Below are 25637 nucleotides of genomic sequence, written 5' to 3'. Positions count from 1 at the left end.
AGTGTCTAAAAGGACAAACTGCTTGGTTGTAGTCATAGTTGATGATGGTAATAAAATGCCTCATTGAACTCTTAGACTATGCAGAATGTAGTTCAAATCTCTGCTTTTTCACTTACTAGTTGTGTAACCCTGGGGAAGGGTTTTTCAAAATTTAGTCCTCTGCAAATAACAGAGTGCTAAAAATGATACTTACCTCATTATTTGATGTGAAGAAAAAATAACATAGTGTTTGTGAAAATAGTGTCTCAGTCTGTGGCTCAGAGTGAACATTGAGCTAATAGAGGTAGAGTGCCTTATTACCATAAATGTATTGAATACATTAGTGATAACGTTTTTTCAGATTCAGATTCCTCAATTATAAATTCCTGCATCATAGATGTTTTGTAGATTATTATTTTACCTCTTTTTCCATTTGGTAGTCAGGTTAAAACAGAAACTGTTAAAGACTTTAAAGGATGACTTTTTTTTTAAGTTTGGAAATAAAACTTAACAATAGTTTCTTTTTGTAGTTTCAGTCACCTTTTTATTACTCCTAATTTTTGAATCTGTACACATGCATGAGTTTAACACAAATCAACCTGCAATCTGACTTTGTGAAGTTTATTGGTAAAACGGACAATTTGGTAATGCTTTTAGTCCTACTGTGGTAAAACTAAATTTAAAGATCTGAAAGTTGTTAATATAAACAAATTGGTGGGCTAAGTTATACACACACACACACATACACACACTTTTACACATACTATAGATAACATTGAATATATACAGGGTGGCCATAAAGTTCATGTGGAATTTTAAATTGCACGTGATTTTAAATTTCACATGAACTTTATGGCCACCCTGTGTGTGTGTGTGTATGTACATATATATATATATGTGTGTGTGTACATATAAAGATATATATATCTTTAAGTAAAGCTCAGATTGAATACAGCAACTGTGCCTAGTTTGGGTCAAAATTATTTTGCAAAATCTCATTCAGCCATTTACTTATATATATCTTTATAAGCTTTGTGCATATATATTTACATAATATATGTGTGTGTATATATACGATTTAAAAAAAATCAATAATTTGTAGATTTTTTGGAGTAAGTTGTACTTTCTTAACCCTTAGTAAATTAAATCAACTTAAATTTTGTCTCTAACAACTTCTGCCAAGTAAGGAAAGTTCATGGAAAACTTTTAGAGTAAAGCAACAACTTTACAATTAACATCCTAGAATGAAATCTACATAACTTAATCAGATGTATTGTTCTGAAGTAGTGCTGTCTAACAAATATTAGGAGCTTTACATATATAATTTTTAGAAAAACAGTTAAAATGAATTTTAATAATATATTTAACTCAATATATCCCAAATATTATCATTTTATCACATCATCAATATAAAAGTAACATTGCTTCAGCTTTTTTATTTAAATTTTAGTTAATTAAATGAAAAATTTATGGCTCAGCGCCTGTAGCTCAAGCGGCTAAAGCACTAGCCACATACATCAGAGCTGGCAGTTTTGAATCCATCCTGGGCCCACCAAACAACAATGACAACTACAACCAAAAAATCACTGCATGTTCTGGCGGGCACCTGTAGTCCCAGCTACTTGGGAAGCTGAGGCAAGAGAATCGCTTGAGCCCAGGAGTTGGAGATTGCTCTGAGCTGTGACTCCATGGCATTCTACCCAGGGTGACAGCTTGAGGCTCTGTCTCAAAAAAAAAAAAATTTAGTTTCTCAGTTTCTTAGCCACCTTTCCAGTGCTCAGTCGCAATGTGAGCTAGTTAGTGGTGCCTGTATTATTGGAGATAGAAAGCATTTTTTTAATAGATCATGTTAGTGGTCAATTTTAATTTAAAAATTATTATAAAACCAAGATCAAGTATTGGATAGGGAGCTCCCATAAGGATGCAATATTATGTTAAATACAATCTTTTGGCCAAAGAAGAAACTTATTTTTCTTTTTAGGAACCTGTATTCACGATGAAATGGACAAATTCACAAGATATATGAATTATTAGTTAAAATTTACTTTTAATTTTCAGTTAGCTATAAAGAGAAAGGTAATAATTTAAAGATACCCTTTTTTTTGGTATGAGTTTTATTCCTGAGAACAACTTATAATCAATATGTAATCCATATATATCCAATAATATGTATTGCGAATGTGAAATTCAGGAGAATAGTCATTTTTATTAAAAAGAATGCACTGATTTTCATAGCAGGAAGAAATTTACTAAGCTATACGACTCATTCCTAAGGGATGTATAAGCATATCCAGGATGGGTTTTTGACATGTGTGAGTCAAAATATTTCCTTTTTATTTGACAGTTCCTATTTTTTTCTGGCTGCTTTGAGACTTTCTATTACTTCTTCCATAAAAGTCAAAGAGTCGATTTTGGAGATTAAGCTATAAAAGGATATTTGTGAAATTCCCTGTAGAGTTTTAGCTGTGTCAGTCCCTCATAGTCCTTTGGTTATTAACCAATATTAAGCCGTGTTGGGCTCCTAAACATGTGTCTGTGGAGATTTCTTAGATGTTCTGATACTTGGCCTATAGACAGACTTCTCCCAGCCCCTTTGTTTTAGGTGACAATTAGCAAAAGGCAATTAAACTTTTAATAGAATTATGCTACCATGGAGCATATTGTGTACTTGACCATTCAACAAAAGCTTGTGATATGAATAAATTATATCCCAGGAACACAATGTCAAGCACAGTTGAGGAATGTTTTTGCTTAAGTTTCTGAATGAACACTAGGAATCTAATTTTTTAAAGCAGCCCAGAATATTCACTATAGATATGCAAAGTTGGCTTCAAGTAAAAATTATTTCTCTCCAACATGCTTAATAGCTATTTCCAATTTTCCTAGTACACAAAAGTCCACTCAACAGCATTTCTTGCACATTTAATAACCCCCAAATAACTGTTATGCAAAAGAAAATATGTTAAATGGCAATAAAGTATAAAGCATATTAGAATACATCTGAAGAGTGAGGAGGTACATCTTAATAGGAAATGAGAAAGTTAAAGAAAAGATGTCATATTATCTCAACCTTGGGAATGAAACAGTCTAATTCAACAAATGTTTACTTAGTGATTATTTTAATCCAGCAAAATACTATGAACTGCAGACTTAAGGACTCAGCAAGGCACAGTTCATGACATCAAAGAGTTTATAGAAAAATGGGAGAATTTAGAAATGCATCTGTTGGTGAGGAGTGTTTGATGGTGGAATGGAATAGTAGAAAGATTATTTGAAAGCAGGTGTTGCAATTCTATTTGCAGACACAATAGGCTTTAAACCAACAAAAGTAAGGAAGGATAAGAATGGTCACTTCCTATTTGTTAAGGGTACAACTCAATATGATGAGATTTCAATTATTAATATTTATGCACCCAACCAGAATGCACCTCAATTTATAAGAGAAACTCTAACAGACATGAGCAACTTGATTTCCTCCAGCTCCACAATAGTCGGAGATTTCAACACTCCTTTGGCAGTGTTAGATAGATCCTCCAATAAGAAGCTGAGCAAAGAAATTTTACATTTAAACCTAACCATCCAACATTTGGATTTAGCAGACATCTACAGAACATTTCATCCCAACAAAACTGAACACACATACTTCTCATCAGCCCACGGAACTTACTCCAAAATCAATCTCATCTTAGGTCACAAGTCTAACCTCAGTAAATTTAAAGGAATGGAAATTATTCCTTGCATCTTCTTGAACCACCATGGAATAAAAGTTGAACTCAGTAACAACAGGAATCTGCATACTCATACAAAAACATGGAAGTTAAATAACCTTATGCTGAATGATAGCTGGGTCAGAGATGAGACTAAGAAGGAAATTGCCAAATTTTTGGAACAAAATGACAATGAAGACACAAATTATCAGAATCTCGGGGATACTGCAAAGGCAGTCCTAAGAGGGAAATTTATAGCACTGCAAGCCTTCCTCAAGAGAACAGAAAGAGAGAAAGTTAAAAACATAATGGGACATCTCAAGCAACTGGGAAAGGAAGAATATTCCAACCCCAAACCCAGAAGAAAAGAAATAACCAAAATTAGAGCAGAAGTAAATGAAATTGAAAACAAAAGAATTATACAACAGATCAATAAATCAAAAAGTTGGTTTTTGAAAGGGTCAATAAAATAGATAAACCTTTGGCTAACCTAACCAAGAAAAAAAGAGTAAAATCTCTAATCTCATCAATCAGAAACGACAAAAAGGAAATAACAACAGACTCCTCGGAAATTCAAAAAATCCTTAATGAATATTATAAGAAATTTTATTCTCAGAAATATGAAAATCTGAAAAAAATTGACCAATACTTGGAAGCACGTCACCTTCCAAGACTTAGCCAGAATCAAGTGGAAATGTTGAACAGGCCAATATCAAGTTCTGAAATAGCATCAACCATATGAAATCTCCCTAAAAGAAAAGCCCAGGACCAGATGGCTTCACGTCAGAATTCTACCAAACCTTTAAAGAGGAACTAGTATCTATTTACTCAACCTGTTCCAAAATGTAGAAAAAGAAGGAAGACTACCCAACACATTCTAGAAGCAAACATCACTCTGATCCCCAAACCAGGAAAAGACCCAATAAGAAAAGAAAATTATACGATATCACTAATGAATATAGATGCAAAAATATTGAACAAGATCCTAACAAACAGAATCCAGCAACACATCAAACAAATTATACATCACGATCAAGTCAGTTTTATCCCAGGGTCTCAAGGCTGGTTCAATATATGTAAATCTATAGGTATAATTCAGCACATAAACAAATTAAAAAACAAAGACCATATGATTCTCTCAATTGATGCAGAAAAAGCTTTTGATAATATCCAGCATCCCTTCATGATCAGAACACTTAAGAAAATTGGTATAGAAGGGACATTTCTTAAACTGATAGAGGCCATCTACAGCAAACCCACAGCCAATATCGTATTGAATGGAGTTAAATTGAAATCATTTCCACTCAGATCAGGAACCAGACAAAGCTGCTCATTGTCTCCACTGCTCTTTAACATTGTAATGGAAGTTTAAGCCATCGCAATCAGGGAAGAAAAGGAGATCAAGGGTATCCATATAGGGTCAGAAGAGATCAAACTTTCACTCTTTGCAGATTATATGATTGTATATCTAGAAAACACCAGGGATTCTACTACAAAACTCTTAGAAGTGATCAAGGAATACAGCAGCATCTCAGGTTACAAAATCAACATTCATAAATCGGTAGCCTTTATATATACCAACAATAGTCAAGCTGAAAAGGACTCTATTCCATTCACAGTAGTGCCAAAGAAGATGAAATATTTGGGAGTTTATCTAACAAAGGACATGAAAGATCTCTATAAAGAGAACTATGAAACTCATAAGAAAAGAAATAGCTGAAAACGTTAACAAATGGAAAAACATACCATGCTCATTGCTGGGTAGAATCAACATTGTTAAAATGTCCATACTGCCCAAAGCAATATACAATTTTAATGCAATCCCTATTAAAGCTCCACTGTCATACTTTAAAGATCTTGAAAAAATAATACTTTGTTTTATATGGAATCAGAAAAAAACTCAAATAGCCAAGACATTCCTCAGAAATAAAAACAAAGCAGGAGGAATCACGCTTCCAGACCTCAGACTATACTATAAATCGATAGTGATCAAAACAGCATGGTACTGGCACAAAAACAGAGAAGTAGATGTCTGGAACAGAATAGAGAACCAAGAGATGAATCCAGCTACTTACCGTTATCTGATCTTTGACAAGCCAATTAAAAACATTCAGTGGGGAAAAGATTCCCTGTTTAACAAATGGTGCTGGGGGAACTGGCTGACAACCTGCAGAAGACTGAAACTGGACCCACATCTTTCACCATTAACTAAGATAGACTCTCACTGGGTTAAATATTTAAACTTAAGACATGAAACTATAAAAATACTAGAAGAGAGTGCAGGGAAAACCCTTGAAGAAATCGGTTTGGGAGAGTATTTTATGAGGAGGACCACCTGGAAATTGAAGCAGCTTCAAAAATACACTACTGGGACCTGATCAAACTAAAAAGCTTCTGCACAGCCAAGAACACAGTAAGTAAAGCAAGCAGACAGTTCTCAGAATGGGAGAAGATATTTACATGTTATATCTCCGACAAAGGTTTAATAACCAGAACCCACAGAGAACTCAAATGTATAAGCAAGAAAAGAACAAGTGATCCCATTGCAGGCTGGGCAAGGGACTTGAAGAGGAACTTCTCTGAAGAAGACAGACGTGTGGCCTACAGACATATGAAAAAATGCTCATCATCCTTAATCATCAGAGAAATTCAAATCAAAACTACTTTGAGATATCATCTAACTCCAGTAAGATTAGCCCATATCACAAAATCTCAAGACCAGAGATGTTGGCATGGATGTGGAGAAAAGGGAACACTTCTACACTGCTGGTGGGAATGCAAATTAATACATTTCTTTTGGAAAGATGTTTGGAGAACACTTAGAGATCTAAAAATAGATCTGCCATTCAATCCTATAATTCCTCTACTAGGTATATACCCAGAAGACCAAAAAAATCACATTATAACAAAGATATTTGTACCAGAATGTTTATTGCAGCCCAATTCATAACTGCTAAGTCATGGAAAAAGCCCAAGTGCCCATTGATCCACGAATGGATTAATAAATTGTGGTATATGTACACCATGAAATATTATGCAGCCTTAAAGAAAGATGGAGACTTTACCTCTTTCATGTTTACCTGGATGGAGCTGGAACATATTCTTCTTAGTAAAGTATCTCAAGAATGGAAGAAAAAGTATCCAATGTACTCAGCCCTACTATGAAACTAATTTATGGCTTTCACATGAAAGCTATAACCCAGTTATAACCTAAGAATAGGGGGAAGGGGGAGAGGGAGGTGATGGAGGGGGGAGGTTGGGCAGAGGGAGGGTGATTGGTGGGATTACACCTGCGGTGCATCTTACAAGGGTACATGTAAAACTTAGTAAATGTAGAATATAAATGTCTTAACACAATAACTAAGAAAATGCCGGGAAGGCTGTGTTAACCAGTGTGATGAAAATGTGTCAAATGGTCTATAAACCCAGTGTATGGTACCCCATGATCGCATTAATGTACACAGCTATGATTTAGTAATAAAAAAATAAGAATAAGAAGAAGTCAATTAGAGTTTAAAAAATGTTTTAAATTCGTGATCAATTCTTATGGAAATTAAAATATACTATTAGTGTGATTGTCCACAGCAAATAAGTAAGTAATTATATGTTAAAAATAAAAAAAAGGAAGTATGTAAGGCATTAAGATGTGAAGCAAGGGGACTGTTCAAAAGAACAAGAAGTCCTCTTAGCTTAGAGGGAGCAATTTATGGAGAAGGAGCAACAGGAGAGAGAAAACTAAAGATAACTTGATCCAACAGAAGTAGTTAGTGAAAGATTTTAAGCAGGAAACTGATATATATAGCTCTTTACTGCAGGAGAAGTAAAGTTTAATGGAAAGAAAAGCAGAAAATCAGATGGAAGCCTATGCATGTAATAAAATTAATGATGAGAAGAGTGAATGCTAGGATGTAACGAGAAAGAGAAGGGAAAGATTCAGGGTGGAAATGGAATGAACAGCCACTGGTTACGTGAAGGTAGAGAGCAGAGCTCAAGGTGACTCAGGGTTTGAACCTATGTATCTATGCAGATAGTATCATTGTCAGAGATAGAGAAGATATGGTTGGACAACCTAAATGGAGCTCCATTTTAGATGCACTAAATTGTAAAGCCCCTTAGATCTTCTAGGAGTAGGTATATAATAAGACATTGCAATGGAAAATTAAAACTTGAGAGATAAGTACAGCTTGAAGACACATGTATCCAAGTATTGGACAGCAGTGTTATCTAGAAAACTAAATCCTTTGAAAATGCATGTAAGTGATAGAAGGTGGGAGATAATTTCTGCAAAAATAGATGGGACTGCTAATTCAGAAAAATTTCTAGAAGACTATGGCTGATATCTTGTCCAAAGTGAAGATCAGGTTACTACAGCTTCCAGCCCCTTACAGTTAAGAAAGTGACATAATATTTAGTGGGTCTCTGTCAGTTTTAGAGGCAGTTTTTAACAGTTTGATGTTCTGTTCCAACCCATGTAATAAATAGAACACCAGGGTTGTTACGTTTTGATTGGGATTCAATGCAAGAAAAGATTCTCCAGTTTATCAGGTTACAGTGTAAACAATTCTAATACTTGGTTCTTATGACCTTTGGTAGATCCCACTGCTCAAGGTATCTATATCAGAATTTGAAATGGTTTCAAGTCTGGGGACAGTCCCAATATGGAAATCAAATAGAATTTCCAGAGGAATGCCTGGGAATTCCCCCCAAATTTCCAGATACTGCCCCGTCTCTTTCTCAGTGTAACTATCTTCTTTCTGAGAAAGAGCTCTTACTTGTTCCTGGATTCCATTCGACTCTGATACTACAAAGTCTCCATCATCCCAAGCTTCCCTGCTTTTTATTTGGTTGTTTATTCTAGGCCACAAGCTCCTTAAGGACAAGATATTGTAGCTTATTCATTTTTCCATGCTCAAACACTCGCAAGGTGTTCAGCAATTACACTTGCTCAAATTATATTGATCAAAAGTCTGTTCCCTTGGCCTGGTAAGAAAAAAAGAAAAAAATCAGATTGATTCTCTCTCTCTTATAATAGAAGAGGAAAATTTGGAAAAGCAGTAATACTCAACAATAGAGAAATGGTTGACTAAACCATCAGATGTATAAAATAGGAAATTATGCAATCTTTAAAACTGTGGTTTTGAAGAATACTGATGACATGGAAACAGAATATTATTATAATATTAATAATATAATCCATGTAATTATGAAGGAAATAAAAGTGACAAGAATTCCTCTTAGAATGGGGATTATTTTGGTTTAGAAACACATGTTGAGCCTATTCAAATAGAACATAAAACAGATATAGGTTAGTAGGAAAAACGAAACAGTGTGAAGTGAGTAGAGTGACAAAATGGATAATCTTGGAAGGCTTCTCTGATGATATTTGAGTAGAAATTTGAAGGGTTTGGGAGATATGCCAGTATCTTTATTCACTGGTGGGAATGATCCAGTAATGAGTATGATGGAGTAGAGAGAGGCAAAAGCTATAGGAGCCATGTGCTGGATTAGTGCCCAGGTGTTAGCCTTAGTCGTGGTGCAGACAGTCCCTCCACTGTTACGGTGGGCATGCAGGTGCTATTGCAGGTACATTGATAGGTATCGTGGTGGGAGCTTATGAGTGTTCCCTTCTTATTGCTTCTGTTTTCTCTGAAGAGTAAGAAGTAAGGTCATCAAATAAGAGTGAAAAGAGAAAAAAGAGGGTACGTATGAGAGAGTCATGTAAGAGAATAGGAGAATGAGTTCACATTTAAAAACTGTAGAACAATCTCTATTATTTTGTGTACTCTGGGTGAATTTATAATTTATCCAGAAGTACAGATTTTCCAGTTTCACATCATTTATATCTTTTCCAGCTCTTTCTGACTAAGGTGTTTAATCCAATGGCAAATACAGAAAATCAAGCGAAGGGAACTCTCTCAATCCTAAAACTCCTGAAATAACTTGTCATAACTAAAATGTTCATTTCTCTTTTACTGATAAAGTAATTACATTTTTCTCCCTCATCAACAGGGTGGTGGTGATTGTCCAGAAATGAGTATTGGAGCTATAAAAATTGCCTTGGAAATTTCTCTTCCTGGTTCTTTCATCTATGTTTTCACTGATGCCCGGTCCAAGGATTACCGGCTCACCCATGAGGTGCTGCAGCTTATCCAACAGAAACAGTCACAAGTGAGTAGGAATCGGTCCCCAACCTTTCTATCTGAATATGAAATGTAGGAGGTTGCCTGTGCATTTTAACTATTCCATGGGTGGTGAATAACAATTATAACTAGCCACAGGTATGTACTCCAATAAGCATGTCATTTAATTTAAGCATATTAAATGTATGCGTGATATATACACACACATATACATACACATATGTAGCATATGAATGCTTTGTTTTTCAATATGGAGAAGAAATGATTGGGGATTAATTAAGGTACTTGTTACCATTTTATCCTAATGACTGACAAAAGCATAGGCCTAACAAAAAAGGTTTATATTTCAGCATTACCTCTCACGTGGCATCATGCCTGAGTCAGAGTTATTCCTTGTATCAACAATTGTTGCATAACAAACTATATTGACACTCAATGGCTTAAAACAATAAGCATTTATTTCTTACATGTTCACAGAGTTCAATTGGTGTAGGCTTGCTTACTTAGGAATAGTCTGGGTTTGGCTTATCTAAACTTGGCTCTGGGGCAACTTGGCTTTGCTTCACAGGTCTCAGCCTCTTTGTGAGACCAGGGCGTTAGTTCAGGCATGTCATTCTCATGGTGACAGCAGAAATACTTGAGAGCAAATTGAAATCGACAAGGTCTATTGAGTCTAGGCTCAGAACTTGCAGAATGGCCTTTTGCCCCATGTTATTGGCCACAGGAAGTCACATGGCCAAGATCAGATTAAAAGATGACCAAGTGAACTCCTCTTTAATGAGAAGAACTTCAAAATCTTTTGACAAAGTGTATCAATGTAGGTAGGGGTGAAGAATTGAGGCCGTGTTGGAATCTATCACAGTCATGTGTCACTTCCACTTCCGTAACTTTTAGCCTGTGCTTCTGAAATATAAACAACTATGTTCCTGTCTGGGTTTGCTATTAAACAGAGTACAAAGTTAAGAACTATTACGTATATACATATTATTTTTCTACTTGCCTAGTCATATTTTTACACAAGAGATACTGAATATATTGCAGTTTCTGAAAACCTATTAAACTTTTGCTTTGTTAAAAAATTACAGGTGGTATTTGTGCTTACTGGAGATTGTGATGACAGGAACCATATTGGATATAAAGTCTATGAAGAAATTGCCTCTACAAGTTCTGGTCAAGTGTTCCACCTGGACAAAAAGCAAGTTAATGAGGTCAGTTTAATAAAGGGGTACACGTTATGAGCTACATTACCAAAATCAGTTAGACTAGCCTCATTGTGACAAGTTTGATTTCAAAAATAATTTCAAGCAAAAGGTTTTACTCTAGGCTAGAAGTTAAAAAGCATTGAACTAACGTAGAGAAAGAGATTTATCTAACATTAATTTCTGTATTGTATTATGTTATACCAATACATTATTTAATTTAAGCATAAATGTATTTGAAATTCATTTCATTAGAATAAAAATTTTTTAAAAATTAAAAAATTAAAAAAATTGTTTAGAAAGGTCAATTTGTGTTTCTGATGGATAACTTTTGTACAGCTGATAGAATGAGGTTTGGTTATTGAAGTAGAATGTGAAAAACTTAATTATTGAGCAAAATTCTAATGAGGTTTGGCCTCTAATATTAAAAGTCAAAAACTCTAAGTAACTTTTATGATAATAAAATCTATAACTTATATTGTAAAGAAAATATTAGTATTTTCTTAAAAAGTCCTTGAGATTGGACAACATGGATAACTTAGGGATTCCCAAAACAAATTGGGTAAAATTTTAGGGATAACCATAGAACTAATAGCTTGGCACTGGAGCCAGAAAAAAACATAGGTATGTCCCACAAACGTGACTACATTTATATCCATATACCCAGGGAAAACTGAGTTACATAAAATTGAAAATATTATTGTTGTCATAAGTAGAAAAGATAAACCCCATAGGGTGATAAAGTTTATTAAATGAACAGCATGATGCATGATTTTTATAGTTCTAATAAATTTGAACAGTTCTGACAATTACCAAATAATTTATAAAAATAATTTGCAAAAATGTGGTATAAATTGCAGAAATTTTTGTATGTGTAGGTGTATAACAGAAACTTAACTCACTAGCTTGTTGATGGCGTTTCCCTCCCAGATCATTGACATATATTCTGATCTTTAGATTTAGCATTCACTGAATAGGACTAGAAGGAAGCATTGCTAAAATTGTCTATTTTTATAAACTGGAGTCTGATGCTAGCAGGGATGAGCCTTGATTTCTCTGTCGGTCATAGTAATTCAAATTCCCTCACCAATTGGTGCAGGACAGGCTGGCTCATTCACTTTGGACTAATGAGACTCAGAAGGAATTTAGTCAGGGATGTCTTAGAAAAGTTCTCTTCTTCAAGATATTGTCCTGCATGGATGTAGAATCACTCTCTGATGCAGGAATCTTGATATAAATTTGAGGATGAAACAAATACAAGGAAAAGTAAAGAGCTAAGAAAGTCCAGTCTCTAGATTAAGTCAATACCCAAACCCATCCTACTGTTGGGCCTCCAGGGTTACGAAATGGTCTTTTTGCTGAAGCCAATTAAAATCAAATAGTCAGTTACCTAAAGATAAATGCATCCTACATGATAAAACTTTTATGTTTCTTTGTAACATGGACTCTGAGAGCCCTAGTTTCCTCGTTTGTAACAGGGAGAGAATAGAATTTTCCATTTCAGAAAGTTTTATAAAATTAAATGAGATAATGCATATAAAATGTTCCATAGAACACTACATAGAGTGTAAGGTCTGATACAGAGCAAGTGCCCAATATGTGTCAAGTATCATTATCAAACTGATAGTGTTGCTTTTTTTTTTAATGAGGGGAGATTGTGCCACCATGTTTTTTAGAAATCAGAAACTAATTCTTGCTGAGAAATCTGAGTTAGAGAATCCAGGAAGAGGCTGGATAGTTTTCTTTTTTACTGTGTGTAAGAAAAGAAATGTTGTGGAGGGCCTACTGGAACTGTAAAAGTCAAAATGTGTCTTAAAAAAAGCCGCCGTGTGGAAGATTTTGTTCATAGGAAGCTTTGTGACAGTGTTAAAATTGGATATGCAAACTTTTGGGTACGTAATTAAGTCATTTCTTTTTTTCTCCTTGTTCCAAATTCTTTTATTGTGTAAATATTACAAACTCTAGGGAAAAATAGATACTATAATGATATTTGTAAAATTACTAGACACAAGAACTGCAGGGAAGTTACATAGGCATGGAATCCTTTCATTTTACTCAAAGAGGTAATTTTCATCTGCTTTTTCTAAAGGAAATTGGAGGGTGTTATCTTTTATTCTTATTAATCTAGTTCATCAGTTTCCTAACCGAGTGGGATATAGTTTGTATCAACTTTCTCTTGAGCTAACTTGAATTTTTTTCTTTATTTCTGTTTAGTTTTTTTAAAACAATGATTAAATAGAAGATAGAAGTATCTTTTGTCTTTATTGAACATAAAAGAAGTGAAGACATTATTTGGCTGAGTAGCAGTGGTCTATAAATCACTGTATGGTATTACAATTTGGAAACACAAGTTAAAACACATCTCAAAGATGTACTTCATTCATCTTTGAATACAGAAAAAGAACTAAACTATTGCAGCTTTACTTCTCCATTTCTTTGTAAGTTGGGTGATTATCAGTTGATCTACTTAATGCTTCTTTTGGTGTCAGAAAAAGTCCACATTTCATAACCCAAAGTTTCTCACAGATGCTATATCCTTGTGTCAAAGAAACTAACACAAAAGATCCATTGTTAATTAGATAATTTGCTTCTCCTGAGTTTCCCCATCCTTGCTCCCTACCTCCCCCAACTCACGTTCTCTGTCATTCCCTCCCTGTCCCCAAAAGACACTTTTCCCTGGACATTCTAGCCTGGTAATTTGGTCCCATTACATTAAATGTTAACATTGTGACAAAATAACATTCCAGGAGATCTTAGTAATTATCCTAATTACTAATTAGGGCAGGCTATTGGTAATTATCCAAGCAGAAAACAGATGGCTCACTCAACAAGGGCCAGAGATGATTTAATAAATAATGATTCACCAAGGTATGGGCCCTGAAACCTTGGCAAATCATTAGCAACAGAAATGGTGAAACACTGAATCCAGCTACAGTGGAATCACCTGGATTCCCCTTCCTTCTGAAGGAGAAGAGGAAAAAGCTCATACAGCACCCGGTGAGACCCAGGCTGATGGCTCATCAAGAACTGTGGTCTTACATAGACAAACTGAGCCCTATAAGAATGGGATGAGGGGAGTAAGTACCTAATTCCTTCCCATTCCTGGTGATTTCTATTTCCCCAAATCTAACTGGAAGCTAGAGGAACAAGGGGCCCTGTTGAGGCAAAAATTTCTTATGCTGGGTGTAGAGCTGGATGGAGAAGGGTAAGGAATGGATCTGAAGGAGCAAACAGTATTTTGCAGTAGTTTAGATTCAGGCTCTGGGACCATGGCTCATATCCCAGGCATGTGATCTTAGACAGTTTGTGTTTCTCTGTTTCCTTTTGTGTGAAATGGGGAGGATGGTAAACCCTAACTAATAGGGTTGTTGGTTTTAGAACATATCAATACCTACATCAATATTAACTGCTATTCTTTTTATTTAGGGATACATACTAGTTAAAATATCCCAGCAACCACCTGGGGATGTTTTTCTAAAACAAAGAAATATATATATTTAGAGTTCATCAATGATGAGATAGTCAAAGACAGCATGCCGTAAAAGGAAACCCTGGGGCTTTAGAATCAGGGAGACTTGAATTCAAATGCCATTTCTGTCTAGAGCTGGTTGGACAAGTTTATGAAACAACTTTGTGTAATTCTGGGAGACTCTTCGTGTGAACATAGGCACGTTAATTACCTCTCAGGACAATTGTGAGGATGAAAGAAAATAAGTAATGCATATAATAAGCTGAATAGAGTTCCAAAAGAGTGGAAATCATCCTGTCTAGAGATCCTTAAAGACAGGAATTTCTCCTTTGTCAAAGGGGGCAGCTGTGGTTTTGCTTTGATCGTAGGTCCTGGGCATGCCTTTATTCTATTGTGGGTGCTGAAGGAGAGGGGTATTGGGGTGCTTTGGTGAGCTCCACCTTTACAAATATATGCCTGAGGGAGAATGGACTTAGAACTACTAAAGAATTTTATAAGATTCTTGAACTTTTGCAATTTCCCCGTATTTGTTATTTTTGTTAGTTTCACATCATGATTAGTAATAGAACTATTGAAAAGTAAATAATTTAACTGCTCATTTAAGGTATAATAATAACATCAATACTGATATAATGATGATGATGTAGGTAATTCTTACAGAGTGCTGATAATGTTCCAGGCACATCATACTATGGAGTGTGTCATACTCTATACTATGCTGAGTGTATCCTTTAACCTTACAGCAACCTTTTGAGGTAGGTAGGCTGGGAATCTCTGGACAGAATAAATCCCATTCTCTTGGAGTTAGCATGTGCAATTGCAGCTGCTGAAAGGAGGGGAAAGTAGGCAGGGTCTCTGGGTGTTCCTGCTTGGAAAAGAAGGGAGGTGATTTGGTCTGAGGAATGTCTTGGAGGTGAGCAATAGGCAGGTCCATGGAGTTCTTCTCGTGGACAACAGAGCAAATGCTCCTCTCTTCTGTTTGTAAAGGGAAATGAGACTCGAAGATAAAAAATAAATCTTGGTTTTTCCCAGTGAAGACCTTCTAATGGGAAGGGGAGAATTGAACTCACTATTTCAGAAGAAATGATGAAAAATGTTCATCTTTCATTCTATGGTTTTGTGTGTTGGCTCTGGGAACTGTTTGGAGCACCAGTTACCAAAACCCAGAAAATGCATCTGTGAAAAATCCAGCAGCCTGGCAACAAAAAGCCTCATAGATTAGGGATTACTGAATTTATTTCTCTTGCCAGTTTTTCACTCATTTTCCCCTAGGGTCAGTATTGATACTAGAAAAGCTGTAAACTTTACTGAGGTATGAATTTAGCACAGCCCCTTCCACTTACGACTAGCATTCAGACCAAGAGCTTTTTGCAAATAGGCTTAACGATGATGCTCAGTGTTCTGAACAATGAGTGCTCAAAAACTAGGCATCAGCCATTTTGATTTCCTCTATTCTGAGTTTCACTCTAGGTGTCATTTCAAAAACATAACCTTCCTGTTGACCTTGAAAATAAGTAGAAACGGGTGTTTCCTCTGAAATTTGAAAATCTACTAGCAACACCTATACCATTCCAGAAAGCTACAGGAAATACGTGAAAACAATGTGTAAATGTTTCCACTTATCCCTTCTTTGAATTCACCTAATTAAGTGTTGAAATGGAGTGGAGAGTTCAGAGCTCAAACTTTGAAATAAATGGATGTCTCCACATCCACAAGCATACCAAAAAAGGAATGGGTGTCTGAACCTTAGTTCCAATGGAATGCTTTCTTTCTCTACTGTGCACTGAAATTGACATGGCATCCCTGTTGAGTATGTGCTAGGAATGCTAAGGACCCAGTCACATAGTTATCTTTTCACTTCCAGGCACCTGGGAGTGCTTTATAGGTCACTAATATGGTTAAATGAAGCCATGTGTTTCACATTTCCATTTTTTTTAGGTAAAAGAAAAAAGTCCTTAATATATGGCTCAAAAAATTGTCTGTTGCCTGTAGGCTTCTGAGCACATGAGCAGTTTTTCATAATGTCATGTCAAGAGTACATAGTATATAATATTCCTCACAAACGGTAGGGCTGGGCCGAAGGGGACATGATTGTTCTCAAAGGAATCCCATTTAGAAAAACGTACTAAAATTCAAGCAGGGGATGGAACCTGAAGGGGATGGAAAGTGGGGAATATCTAGTTAAGAGGATAAGCGCTGCAAAATGATAATGTTGTTCATCTTTCATTCCATGGTTTTGTGTGTTGGCTCTGGGACCTGTTTGGAGCACCAGTTACCAACTGCAGAAATACATTGTATAATGTGCAGTGGGATCATATCTATACAACAGAACTCACTGCTTATGCAATTCAAGTTTCAATATGAAAGTGTCATCCCACAATCCTTCCGAAGACAATCATATCTGACCTGTTTTAAAATTCAGACAAGAGAATGGATACTACTTACTAAAGATTCTTTCTAGAGAGAAAATCTTCATCTAAAGAGAAAGAAACTAAATAAATGCCTGAAAGAATATTTCTTAGAAAAATAAAGAAATATTATCTAAGGATAAACAGTAGTCAATAATGTGCATGGTCTTCTTCTTCTTCCTTTTTTTTAATAAGCTGTGTGTTTTCAACATAACCAAAATAAAAAGAAGAAGAAATAAACTTGTTTATTTAGCAGCTTCTATTATGATTAGAAGATAAAATAAAACATCTAGTTTGATGATGAGATATCAGGGCTCACTGAATCGATTACTTGTATAGCTGATTTTCGGCTTGTAGGAGCCTTAATGATCAGAAAGTTAATTGTGTCAGTCTCAATGTCTTAGACAAATTTATTCAGTTTTTTAAAAATTTGACCTGTGACTTGAAAGAGATTAGCTATTCTCCCTATTTGGTCTTTAGTTTCACTGGAGTTGAGGTAGAAATGAAAGATTTTAATTGAGAGAAACATGTCTTAAATGTTTGATATTTAAAATGGAAACAACTAGTTAGCCCCTGAAATCACTGGCCGTAATCTCTTCAACAGTTAACTCACAGGCAACTGCAAAGGAATACAAGGGAACAAGGAAAAAATCAGTGGTGTTGAAACAAATACAATGCTATTAAGCCACTTTCATGCAGCCTGAGAAATTTGGATGTTTCCTTCTATATTTTATATATTTAATTTTAAAAGATTTCTTTGCAGTGTTTTTGTTTAGATAAAGGGCTTGCCTATGATCAAGTAATATCTCTTTATATATGTGTACACACACATACATATATATTAGAGTATATCTGATCTTATAGGAATAGATAAAAAATAAGAGAACTATTACATTTAAGAAGTTACATTCCTGATGTCTCAAAAATACCACATTTCCATTTTATGATTTCAAATAATTACGAAGCAATTATATTTCAGTCATTTTATCTAGGAGTTACAAACCATACTTGTATACAGCAAGAATTTTTTTCTGTGTGAAAATCAAGTGAGAATATGTGTCCAAAGTATTTTGAAAAAGACCTAACTTTGCGTTTGGAGAAGAAGAATTTTGGGTCTTAATCTCTCTCTTACCAAAAGGCTCCTGAACATCTAGGCCAACCTTTTTAGCAGAACAGGATGTGCCTACTGCCCTTACATTTATGTAATTGAAGGGAAAACACACCAATACTTTTTCTTCAATAATAATAATTTAACCCATTTAACTGTCTTTACCTTCTAGAGAAAGATGATCTTGTATAATTTTCTAATTTTCTTAATTACCAACCCCATAACATAGTTTCTATTCATTTTAAAGAAAAAGTTACAACTCTTGTACTAAATATGGTATGTAAATAAAGTTTTAGCTAGTATCCTGGCAGAAATGTATATATCAATTAAAAGTAGTTTGAAGTGTGTAGAAAAAAAACAGTATTATTTCTAAAATGCAGTTTAAAGGATTTCATCTATAAAGAATGATAAAATACCCCCGTCTTTTAAAAAATATTTCTGTATGACAGGAACCAACAAATTTGAAAATGGTAAGCAGTTCCATGAAGTGCCATGTTAATACCAAACATATCACTTATCATTGTTTGCAGTGGTTTAACATAAATAAAAAAATTCATCACAGATCATCTAAGTTTTGTTTTTTATTCTGCAGTAGCAAAGAGGAGATGAAAGAGTTAAGAGTCAAAGTCAGGGAAGTTTTATTTGAGACATTTCCTTCTGACCTAGGATAAATAAATGGAAACAGAGTCCATGCTTCATATATTTTCCAGGTTTCCTTTTGCATTCCTAGAGTGAATTGACTGTAATAGGGTTGTAAAAGTGAAATCTTTTGAGAGATGGCATGAGCTACTTTTGAGAGCTCCCTTGTAACATTTTGGTCATGATTTGGCTTTGTGACAAAAATTACAAATGGCTTTCTCTTTCTTGCTAATGGCCCCAGAAGAAAAATGTGCTTTAAAGTCCTATACCATATGATTTAAATAACTTCGTGTGAGTGATAGAATACAGGGAAAGAGAAAAAAAAAACTTTCTAAATTCTTAATTATAATTTTAGATCCAGCTAATTTATTTACTTTGAAATATGATCATTGGGTTATTTTACCAACTTCATTTTTATTATGAACTTAGAAAAAGGACGCACAGTACGGTTAAACGATTTAAAATTTGAAATCAATGTCTTCTGTGAAAAGGAAGAAAGTCTTCATAAATTATGATACATTTCTGAAAATTTGTCCATTATTTATTTAATAATACTTATTAAATTAACAAATTAATGCAATTATATGATAGCAAATGAAGTAAATTTAAACTATTTAAATTAATAACACACACGTTTTTTACTAACAAAATTAACAAGTTTTTGTTAATTCAAGCAATGTCTCTTAAAATTATATATCTGGTAAAATTGCAGTTTTAAAAAAATACATTCATTTACATATATACATGCTTATTTCTAAAAAATGGAAAGGTCAAAAATGTTGATAATGGCAATCACTGGATATATTTAGTATGATTATAGATAATTTTCATATTTCTTCTTTTAAGTTTTTTTAATGTTAACACTATGAGTAAGTATTGGTTTTAAAATAAAGAAAAATAGTAAAAGCATTTCCAATAAAAACAGAAAATTTCAAACTCTCTCCACATACTAAGGGAACACGTTTATAAGCAAAGCTCTATGCTATGAAGTATGGGCATACTAAGAAAAATCATATGTAGATGTGGTTCCCTAAGGTGCCAAAATTTTTCATTAGTATTGTTTTTATTTCAAATTAATATGAGGGTACAAATGATGAGGTTACAATGTTTGCATTTGTTAGGTAAAGTCCCTGTTGCAGTTTTGTCCCCCACCCAGGACCTGTGCCATAAACCCTTACACTGTGTCTATTAGGTGTGAGAAGACCAATCCCTCTTCCTTCCTTTCCCTTTCTTCCTTCCTCTCAACTTGAATTGAATTGAGTTTTTCTCCTGTGTGGGTATGTACTAGATCATCAGCTGGCTTCATATTAGTATTGAGTACTTTGGATATTTGCTTTTCCATTCTTGTGATACTTTACTAAGAATGTGTTTCAACTCCATGAGGTTAATACAAAAGATATAGTCTCCCATCTTTTTTTTAAGGCTAAATAGTATTCCATGGGTACTTAGGATGTTTCTACCTCTTGGCAATCATAACTTGAGCTGCGATAAACAATCTAGTGCAAATATTCTTATGATAAAATGATTTTTTTTTCTTCTGGGTAGATGCCTGGAAATGGAATTACAGGATCAAATGGAAGGTTATTTAGAGTTCTTTGGAGATTCTCCATACTTCTTTCCAAACAGGCTGTATTAGTTTGCAGTCCCACCAACAGTGCAAGATGCCAAATTTTGGAATCTAAGAGGAAAGAGATCACATCTCCTCTAAAAGCAAATTCATGAACCAAATTCCATCTTCTGTTTTGATTCTTCTTTAGGTATAAACCTCTTCTTCACCAGACTTCTTGAGTACTAATTACTTCTTTTGTCCTTTCATATCTATGATCACACCTTTGACTCTCTATCCATCTAGAATGGTTCTTTTCATGTATCCCAATAAATGTTGCTTCAGTCCTCCTTCCCATTTAAAAATGTGACACTGTCGACCATTTCACTTTCTTAAAACCCTCTTGCCTGGTGTCGATAACATGATGTTCTCCCCGACTAGATCTCTATTTCTCCTCTGTGTCCTTCACTGATATTTGTTCCTCCTCTTATCTTAAATGTTTGTGTTTCCCAAACTTAGCTAGCCTTTATACTTACTCTTTCTCTTGATATTATAATTCAGGCATTTTTTTTTTCTGGACCTAACTCCCTTCCTCAATTCATTTAGGTCTCTGCTTAAAAGTCTCTTTCTCCTGATGGCATTGTTTAAAATAACACCCCTTGTTTTCTATTCTATTTCCTATTATCCTACTTCATTTTTATAGCATTTGTACTCTGCCCAGTATTATATTACATATCTCTTGCTTTATGCCTCAAATGTATTTGAAAATTGGCATGTGCTCAATTAAAAGTTGTGAAGTGCATATCTGAATGAATGAATCTCACTGTGTTTCCTTTTACTCTGTGAAGATCTGGCCAAATCTCTAGCACTGACTGCCTCCCTGGCTCTCATCCTGCATATTTGGTCATCTTAACTTGACACTGCTGGTGACACCTTTAAGTTGGGGCATGTTCTTTCATAGGTCTCCACTTAGCTCTTGATGTTACTGCCTTTTTTGTATTAAGCCAAGTTCAAATGAACTGTTATCCTGATCTCTTCTCTTTTTTGCTGTCCACATTCAATTAGTTGGTAAACTATTTTTCATTCAGTTTTCATACTAACATTCCCAGTCAACCCATCTTTTCTTCACGTAGTGTTTCCTCACTGTATGAGTTTTTGACTTGTCTTCCTAAAGTTCTCTCATTTATTTATAGTATATCTTCATTCTTTCCTTTGTTCACTCATTTATCCATTTTTTAACAAAATTGCTGAGGCCTATCTACTATATGTTGGTGTTCAAGGTTTCAAGATTGAGCAAAAATAGACGTAGTGCATGTTCTCATGGAGGAACTAAAGATTGTATTGAGATGGGGAGATGTCTGGAGCCCCAGTTAATGGCAAGTTCTGAGGGTGGTCTGGGGAATGTGGGGATGAAAGGAGTAATGAGGGTCACAGGAGGTGAGGAGGTCATTGAGAGAATGTGTCATCTGTTTGCGGAAATCACTGTAATACAAGAAGACTTGGTAAGAAGAGAAGATGATGAGTCAGGTGACAAAGTCTTCAATAAACCAAGAACAGTGGCAACACAATAATGAAGACAGTGGTACAAGTCTCAAAGGAGCATGGTTTTATTTGGAGTAGGACAAGCAGCAGTGAGAAAGGAAAAGGCTTCCCTGGATTCAATCCCTAAGATACACGGAGTGCGGGGTAATGAACAACATTCATTAAAGAGGGTTGCTAGAGAAGAGACCAAACATATTTCCCTTGAGATTAAGAACCATCTTGCCTTTCTAGTGAAGATGGGAATAAGGAAGTCCAATAATTGAGTGAGGTTTTTGAAGACACAGTGAAGAACTTAGGTCCAGAATGATCAGTAAAACTTAGGTTAATGGAGATAGAGCATAGAACGGAATGGGAACGAAAGTACAAAAAAGAGATTGATGATTGCAGGTACTTCTATCCTAGAGATTGACCGAGTTCACAGAAGATGTGAGCCATGGTATGTCCTGGTATAGCTAACTTCTTAGTTTCTCCAATGTACCATGCTTTTTCCTCCAAGACTTTGGCTGATCTGTTCATTATTCTTGGAAAACTTTCTAGCTACAGCAGTAGGCAACCACCAATCATTCACCCAGTTTACCTGGATAATTCCCGCTCATCCCCCAAAACTTATGTTTGAAGAAATGGCTCCCAGTGACTCTCCCAGACTCCCCAAATTTGACCTAGGTGCCTGTCCTTTGCTCTTCTCTCTTCATATCATCATAATGTATTATAACAACAGTGCACCTGCTGGGCTAAATTGTAAACTCTGCAAGACTAAGAACTACTTTAATTTTTTTTTTTTTTTTTTTTGTAGAGACAGAGTCTCATTGTACCGCCCTCGGGTAGAGTGCCGTAGCATCACACGGCTCACAGCAACCTCTAACTCTTGGGCTTACGCGATTCTCTTGCCTCAGCCTCCTGAGCAGCTGGTTCTACAGGCGCCCGCCACAATGCCCGGCTATTTTTTGTTGCAGTTTGGCCGGGGCTGGGTTTGAACCCACCACCCTCGGCATATGGGGGTGGCACCTTACTCACTGAGCCACAGGCGCCGCCAGAATTACTTTAATTTTTAATACGTATTTCTGCCACCTGTACTCAGGAATATAGGCAACACATACTTAATATGTGTCGAATGAATGATTAAAGAAATGAAATAGGAAAATTAAATTGAGATTTTGACTAAGAGAACCTAGAACAAAATTCCCAGGTCTACTACTATTTGTTAGTTCTAATAACCACATACATTGAAGAAGAAAGTAGTTAGTTGTCTTGCTGATACTTTACCATGCCTAAGAAAGCTTTCTATCCAAACATAATGACATCCCATGTAAGCTAGGTTAGGGCATGACCTAAAATCCAAGTCCTGCAACTCAGGGTCCAGGGCTCTACCTGTCATTCTTTTCTTCCCAGGGTCTGGATTATTCTTTAATAGAATCTTAGAAACCCTTCTGGACCCTTTCTTAATTCTTTTGAATCTGATGCCACTATCTTCTTTGTATGCACGCAGGTTTAGTCCTTAAGACTCTTTCTGCCACAGGATATAGTTTGCTCTCTGCTTTGGGATTCTTTATTTTTGTAATAAGATAACCAACACTAAAGACTGTAGTTTTAGGAATGTAAATAAGCAAAGATATCACATTTGTTGTGTGGATTTACTTTATGGCAATGGATATATGACAAAGACGGATTTTTTTGTGGTAATATCTACATTAGCATAGTCTGTTGAAATGGATATAGTCAGTGGATCGACTAGCAATGTACAACATTTTACTCTTAAAAATATGAAGTAAAGCTGGCTGGCTCTTTATGGCTAAGTGAGAAAATCAGAAATAGAAAAATCAGACAAAAGGACTAATTTCATTTGCTAATAATTTTAATTCACCTTTTTATCATCTTTAAGAAATAAATAATTTGTCATGAATTTGAAAAGTATTTTGTAGTAGGAGAAATGGAAGAAAATAGGTACTCTGACGCTGGCTTCTTGGAGCTTTGTTTTGTTTTTAAAATGTCTTTCATTTTTACTGGAAGTATGGAATAAGAAATAGCACTGAATACCTGAATTTAGACAAAGGTCATTTATGAATTCAGCCTGTAATATGAAATGAATAAAGATCATTTTCAGACAAGCTTTCTAAAGTAAACTCAATCGAAATAGCTAGTTTTTTATAAAATAAAAACCAATTTATACTCATGTCCAAAGCTTACCCTGAATATTTTTGCAGCTTCAAAAATATTTGGACAAGTCTTTTAGTATTTCCTCATTTCACTCACTCCTTGTACTCCATACTTCCTCTTTTAGATGGAGCCTGGAAGCCAAAGTTCAGGATTTTATAAGAGAACTTGTTCTTTTCAAAATTTCTAGCTTAAACAGATGTAGAAAAGACTAGTGCCCAGATGGAAAATCATTCATTCCATATTTGAAGAGTTTTTTTTTGTTTTTGAGGTTTACATTTATTTTTGTTTTAGGAGATTAGTATGTAAGTATTATTTTAAAGGGCATATAAATTTCCTTTGCCAACTTCATTGAGCGTAGTACACTTTCCAGATGTACATTGATTTATGCAATTGTGGAACGAAACTCTTCTGGGGTGTTCACGGTTTATTGTTGCCTACCTGATAGAATAATAAGAATATTAATGAGTTGTCTTTGTGCCAATATCAAAGAAATGAATCAGTTGAGTTTTTTTTAGTCATAATGTTACTCTTTGATAATGCAGTTAAATTGTTTTAGACTGTGTTTGTGGAGTTCATTTGGGGGATGTCTTGGGGGCTCTGAAAGTAGGCTCCACTCCAACTTCTACTGGGACAGTTCTGCTTTTACTTATTTTCTGTGTTTATTTCTCCTAAGATTTGCTTTGACAGAAATGTTCTGCTTTAAAAAAAAAAAAAAAAGATTAAAAAACATGACTATGGGTTAATTGCTCCTGAAAAATGAAATGGTTTGGAATTAATTTACATCAAACCACAATTTGGAAGTCCTCATTTTTCTGCCTTAGGAATAAAAATGTAAAGAGTGATTAAAAAATCACACTTAGCTTTTGAGATGGAAATGTGAAGTGACATATATTTTATGAATTTTTTTCCCCTATGATGCCAATGCTTGCTTCAGTTTGGGTCTTATAATGCATTCAGTTCTTCAAAGATTATGAGAAGAAAATCTTGCTGAAAATCAAGGGCTAAAAAATGTGTGTGTTTTGTTTATAGCTGGTGAAGCAGAGAATGTATAAAGATAGGAAAAGGTAGAGTTTTTCTCCATGGCAGCCTCTTGAATCCTTGTGCTCACCTGAATTAACCCTTTCTTTCTCAATACTCTCCCATTTCTATGGCCTCATCAAAGGTGCTAGATTGTGAGCTTCTGAGGAAAGAGGGGATGGGGGTTTTGTCTTAAATACTTTCAGCACTTTATTCTACCATAATATTACTATGTTTTGTGAACAGTGAAAAATGAGTGAATGAAGGCAGTATACACGTGTGTGTGAGTGTTTCTTTCACTTTACCCCATTATGAACACATACATAGAAGGAATTTTTATAACCCATTTATCTTTGTATTCATGTTGATGCCAATTATATTTCTATACATGCTCTGTACTCATGAGTACTTTTAAACCTATATTATTTAGTGGTATGAACTAAAAAGTATTCATGTTAAGTGTACATTTCAGTGAATTTTGACAAATTTGTCTATGTGTGTTTACCACTACAGTCATGATGTGGAACATTTCCATCATCCTTAAAAGTTCACTTATGTCCCATCCTATCTTGTTCTTCCCCCTGTCAACCCGTGATTTGCTTTTCTACTACTTAATTGGTTTAGTCTTTTCTAAATTTCATACAAGTGGAATTTGCATGAAATTATACTTCATTCAGTTTCATGCTTTTAGATTCATCCAAGTGGTTTTGGGTATCATTAATTCAATTC

General features: G+C 35.0%; 1 protein-coding gene across 1 annotated transcript in view; it reads left to right on the top strand.

Annotated features, from left to right (window-relative positions):
• Window positions 1-25637, top strand: part of HMCN1 (hemicentin 1) — a 496417-nt gene that overhangs the window by 138237 nt on the left and 332543 nt on the right. Inside the window, exons 3-4 of the mRNA XM_053606928.1 lie at window positions 9696-9854; window positions 10912-11034. Coding sequence (XP_053462903.1) covers window positions 9696-9854; window positions 10912-11034 — 282 coding nt within the window. The remainder of the gene's footprint in view (window positions 1-9695; window positions 9855-10911; window positions 11035-25637) is intronic.

The sequence above is a fragment of the Nycticebus coucang genome, chromosome 10 (assembly GCF_027406575.1).
Source record: "Nycticebus coucang isolate mNycCou1 chromosome 10, mNycCou1.pri, whole genome shotgun sequence".
Taxonomy (NCBI): domain Eukaryota; kingdom Metazoa; phylum Chordata; class Mammalia; order Primates; family Lorisidae; genus Nycticebus; species Nycticebus coucang.
This window is presented reverse-complemented; position numbering and strand designations above follow the sequence as displayed.